Source organism: Muntiacus reevesi, chromosome 10 (genome assembly GCF_963930625.1).
Source record: "Muntiacus reevesi chromosome 10, mMunRee1.1, whole genome shotgun sequence".
Classification (NCBI taxonomy): Eukaryota; Metazoa; Chordata; class Mammalia; order Artiodactyla; family Cervidae; genus Muntiacus; species Muntiacus reevesi.
The window spans coordinates 32,027,460-32,033,459 of record NC_089258.1 but is presented as its reverse complement, the minus strand read 5'-3'; the positions used below and the strand labels follow the sequence as shown (position 1 = coordinate 32,033,459).

Here is a 6,000-nt window from a genome sequence, read left to right as displayed (position 1 = left end):
CCTCTTTTGCAACAAAATGATGATTTTAAATATATTGCAATCCACCAACTAGGATTGTATGGATAAAATAATATGAAAAATATATGAATAATTTTATACCAGTGTATATATTATTTTCATATTAGATTTAAATCATAGTAATGTTATTTTCATAGTTAAACTTTTATCATTCTGAGTCTTTTTAAAAAATGAATGAACCAATGTTTTGTGACTAAGAATGGTTTTCTGCTCCCAGCTTTGCTATTCTACCAAATATTTCTTTTTAATTTTTGTATTTCCAGATGTGAAATTTGTACTGCTTTCAAAGAAAGAAGATATGTTTCCAGCATTCAAATATTGTGCAATAGATTATTTGAATGAGGTAGGGTGTTATTAGGTCATGACCTGATTACTAAGAATTATGATATGAAAATGTTATCTACATGCACTATATATTGTGATCACTTTTTAATAGTCCTTAGAGTAATCCTTAGTCCTACTTTGAAATTCACTAAAAACTACTTTCCAGTTTTAATATACCTTAAAAACACTATTTGGGGAGGAAATTGTTGCCAATTTAATGTGAATTTGAAGCTGTCAATGGGAAAAAAGTGGAAACTGTTAGCAAGTTTGGGCTGCTTTTATGGATGATCTTGAGTGATTTTTCTCAGAAGGAATGGGGAAAAAATAATTCCAGTTATCTCTATGATAAAATGACTGTAACAGTATGTATTAGTCCCTTACTATTTTATCATTTGATCTTTTACTCTTTTGATGGATTATGTCATTTTGATGACCACAACTACTCCATGAGGAAGATACTATTATTACACAGGTTTTACAGTTTTATAGGTTAGACAAATGATGTCTAAAGAAGTTAAATACCTTGTACAAAGCTGAAATTCAAACCAGGTACGTTGTTAAGAAACTAATTAGATTAATTGTCACACACCAGTTCATAGTTCTTGCCATCTTATTATTGTATCATAACAGGGAGGCAAATGTAGCATTGCAAGGGAGGCATATGTACCACATATGTGGTAGGGAATCAGAAGTCATTGTTATACAGATGTATTTATGAATGTATTATCCACTTGAAAAAATTAGTCCATACACAAACTTCCTCAGACTTTTATTCTTGCCCATGGTATCTTAGTTTCCCACTGGTGTACCACACCCCCATGATACAGTACAAATATACTAATCAATGGCAAATCTTGCAAAATATACAGGGTTTTGTAAAGTTCATGAAAACAGTGTTGAAGAATCACTCAAATAACAGGTAAAGCTATTATCAGATGAAAATCTGACAAAATTAGATCAGATAACAGGTAAGACAAAGAAAAAGGTTTGAATATCAAAGGAGTCAGAGATGCCTTGGGAAATTTTGATTAAATCTTCAAATATTTTCTAGAAATATCTTGTTTATGATCACAGATGAAGTAATGACTAGTATCACGCATATCATCATATAATACAGTTTTGAGGGAAATTATGACAAAGCACTTATAAGCTAATTACAAACAAAATTTAATTAAAATAAATTTTAATTTTTATGACTTTATTTTGTTTTTTAGGTAATGTTCCATTTGATGATGAATCTTTGACTTTTGACTATGAAACTTTGGTCCTCATTATTTATGAATTACTTAACTCATCTTTTCTTCATACTATTTATTCTTAAATAATTAGGGCCTCTTATTTAGTATGTTATTAAGCCTTTGGCAAACATAAAACTCTTGGGAAATAATGAAAGAAACTATCATTTTTCCAAATACATAGAATAATGAATTCGTGAAAAGTTGGGAGTCACTGAGGAAATTTGCTTAAGATGAACCTTGAAAGGTGAATAAAATTTTGACAGCTAGAGAAGAGTAACAGGGCATTTTTCAAAGGCATCCTGTTGATGGGGAAGTGACCACTAAATGTTAAGAGGGTAGTGATTGCTCTATTTAAAGACTACAGTTAGTATTAAAGAGCAATGGGAAATAAAGCTGAAAAGTAAAGGCAGAACCAAGCATAAAGAATTTTTATTTACATGCTTACTTAACTGATTTAACATCCTTTTAAAATTTAATTATTAGATTGTTTTAAATTGAGTAACATATTTGCTGGATATCACAAGTGAAACAGTACAAAGATGTAGAAAACAAAAGTTAAGATAGCCATATTATACTAAAAGTGAAAAACAGCACTTTGCTAAATGGTGTATAAATGATACGATCCCATTTTTTTTTTATGAAACACACACAGACATTTTAGCCTAATCTAGAAAACAAAGTATGTAGGAAAATATACTAGACTAATTGGTATCACTAGGGACCATGACTTCCTCAGTTATGTGGTTCTGTGTTAGATATTTTATAGTGAACATGTATTACCTTTAAATGAAAATAATACAAATTTGAAACAATAGAGAATTTTAATATTTTGGAATATGACAGATAAATATTTTTAATTCAATATATATTAAAAGATTTCATAATCTTTCTTACACAGAGTGTGGTTAGAAAGAAGTTGTACAAAGATGCTTTATTGCTTCGGATCCCTTCATGTTTATATCAAGATGACAATTATCCTGCAAGTGTTACTGATAATAAGTTTAGGAGGCCATGGACAAGAGGTATGTTTTATTTTTATTTTTTAAAAATCTATTTTTAAAAGTATTTCAGAGTTTAGCATAATAAATTATTGAGAAAATGCACTGTTTTCTCATTATGTAAAAAATGTGTTCCTATCAGACTTCCAAGAAGTTTATAAATTAATATTTTTATGTGACAAAGAATTTAGGTGACAAAGTAAGAAATTGGAAAGCTTATACTAGACATGAATAAAGCAAATAAAAGATATGTAAATGATGAAGTCTTAAAATATTCTGACATTCTACTATTTGTATTACAGTAGGATCTTGCCCAGCTGTATGAAGGCTACTCTAAATTGTAGTGATACACTGACTATAAAACTATTTTTTAAATGAATATGTACAAAGTATCATCTTTTGCTTTGGAAAGTGTCAAGTAAGATGAAAATAGAATTGACCATTAGCTTAATTAAATGTAGATCGATAACCTTGATAGGAGTGGTTTCCCTGGAATATTATGTATGAAAACCTGATCAGAGTATTTTGAGAAGAGAATGCATAGTGGGTTGTGAGATGGTGGACATAGTGAGCTCTTTTGAAGAATTTTGCTATGACAGTACATAGAAAAATGTAGTTGCACTAGCTGAAGGGAGAAATGAGTTAAAGAGAATCTTTTTTAACATGTGAGATTAAAAATATATGCATGCATGATAAGGAAAGAGACTATGAAATGTTTGTTTGCCAAAGGAAATAATCTTGGTAAAAAGAGAGAAAATGATGATGCAGGAAAGAAAAAAGCTAATAAAAGAGAATAGAACCAAGAGCACAGTTGGAGGAGTTGGTGTTAGAAGCCAGGATGGTTCTTCTACTGTGATAGAGATGGAGGCAAAGATTGTAGGTACTTATGCCAGTTAGATGTTAGAATTGGTGGTGGAAGATGAGGCTGTTCTTCTCTACTTATATTAATTTTCTGACAGAGAGTGGGTAGGGGGATGAGTATCAAAAATTTGAAGGGAGGTGTCAAATGTCTTGAAGAATGAGAAAATCCTTTTTATTAAAAGGATATTAAGATGAATTACTATTATCATCTGTCAAAGTTGGATGCCCATTTAAAATTTATGGTCATAATTTGAAGTGAGCTCATTCAGAATGGCTGGGTGAATATTTTTTTCCAAATAATTTTTAATTGTTCTAGTGTACATATACGCATATGAGTTTCTGGGGGATCAGATGGTAAAGAATCCGCCTGAATTGCAGGAGACCCAGGTTGGATCCCTGTGTTGGGAAGATCCCCTGGAGAAGGGAATGGCCACCCACTCCAGTATTCTTGCCTGGAGATTTTAATGGACAGAGGAGCCTGGCGGGCTACCCTCCATGGGGTCACAAAGAGTCAGACACGACAGAACGACTAACATTTTCACTTTTAGTGTACATATACAAAGTGAAGACTAAGGGTTTTCTAAGTTGATATAAGGGAAAGAGAGGCAAGGGACTTGACTCTTTGTAAGAGAGTGATTATGAGGCTGTGGAAACTAAACTGTATGAGAAAGGAAATGAGGACATGAGGGAGGATGAATATTGTAAAAATGATAGGGTTAGTGAACTGAAGGTCTCGATCAGGTTGGAAACAAGATCAATAGTAGTGCGTGCTTCCTTGCATGCTAGGTCGCCTCTGTCGTGTCTGACTCTTTTCAACCCTATATACTGTAACCTGCCAGGCTCTTCTGTCCATGGGATTTTCCAGGCAAGAATGCTGGAAGGGGTTGCCATGCCCTCTCCAAGGGATTTTCCTGGCCGGGAGAAATATCAATAACCTCAGATATGCAGATGACACCATCCTTATGGCAGAAAGCAAAGAAGAAATAAAGAGCCTCTTGATGAAAGTGAAAGAAGAGAGTGAAAAAGCTGGCTTAAAACTCAACATTCAAAAAAGGAAGATCATGGCATCTGGTCGCATCATTTCATGTCAAATAGATGTGTAAACAATGAAAACAGTGACAGACTTTACTTTCCTGGGCTCCAAAATCACTACAGATGGTGACTGCAGCCTTGAAATCAAAAGATGCTTGCTCCTTGGAAGAAAACCTAAGACAAACCTAGACAGCCTATTAAAATGCAGAGACATTGCTTTGCTGACAGTGGTCCATCTAATCAAAGCTATGGTTTTTCCAGTAGTCATGTATGGATGTGAGAGTTGAACCATAAAGAAAGCTGAGCACTGAAGAATTGATGCTTTTGAACTGTGGTGTTGGAGAAGACTCTTGAGAGTCCCTTGGGCTGCAAGGAGATATAACCAGTCAGCCCTAAAGAAAATCAGTCCTGAATATTCATTGGAAGCTGTAATACTTTGGCCATCTGATGCAAAGAACTGACTCATTTTAAAAGACTCCGATGCTGGGAAAGATTGAAGGCAGGAGGAGAAGGGGATGACAGAGGATGAGATGGTTGGATGGCATCACCAACTCGATGGACTTGAGTTTGAGAAAGCTCCGGGAGTTGGTGATGGACAGGGAGGCCTGGTGTGCTGCAGTCCATGGGGCTACATAAAGTCAGACACAACAGAGCAACTGAACTGAGCTGATAACTTTGAAAAAATTACATTTGTGAACAAATAAAGGTAACACCATAATGTAAAAGGTGAATGTTTGGCTTCCCTGTGTTGTGTAAAAGAAAATTCCAGAAGCTAATGTTTACCATTCTCCTTTCTAGTTTCAGCTGTTTCAATTTTGGGAAAGACAGATATCTCAGTCTTGGATCAATGGAAAGCAAGTCTCACTGTGGAAGACTTCCTTGAGAAGTATGTGTCCTTAACCCCAAATTTCCCCTTTACATCTAGAAGATGAATAGTAAGTTCCTCAGTTACCTAAGAGAAAAAAATCCTTTCATTTATATCCTCACAGGTTTTCTTCTTTTATTCACAAAACAAATCCTAGTCTGAACCACAAAGAAGGGTTTAATCAAAATTATTTATAACCTCTTTTTTTAACCTTTCCCTCATTTATCACATATTAACAGTTTTCTGTGCATTATTTTGCAAGAGACAGAAATAAAACCAAGATGCTATTATGCTTTTAACAATAAGTGAAATTTTGGTAGAAAGTATCTATAGAAAATCCTTGATATTAAAATCAGTCTTTTTATCCTTGTAGTATAAATGCAGACTTAAGGCTATTTTCTAACATACTTTGTCAAAACATTATTTATTAGTAGTCTAGTCATTCATCAAATACTTATCAGATACCATGTTGTGTGCTGGATACAGGATAAAAAATTAGATTCAGTCACTACTCTCAAAGAACATAAGAAAATAGAGAATAAGAGATTTATAAATAAATAATACAATAGAATGTGCGAAGTACAATGACATAGATAGGAATGCAGAGCATAATATGAGGAAGAACATCTAACCCATTCTATGTTGTTCAGGTAAACACAAAATA

At 33.5% G+C, this 6,000-nt stretch overlaps 1 protein-coding gene across 1 annotated transcript in view; it reads left to right on the top strand.

Annotated features, from left to right (window-relative positions):
* The first annotated feature begins 316 nt into the window (after positions 1–316).
* SHOC1 (shortage in chiasmata 1) overlaps positions 317–6,000 on the top strand; it is a 77,606-nt gene continuing 71,922 nt past the window's right edge. The window contains exons 1-3 of the mRNA XM_065946754.1: positions 317–361; positions 2,479–2,602; positions 5,270–5,357. Of these exons, the coding sequence (XP_065802826.1) occupies positions 317–361; positions 2,479–2,602; positions 5,270–5,357 (257 nt within the window). The remainder of the gene's footprint in view (positions 362–2,478; positions 2,603–5,269; positions 5,358–6,000) is intronic.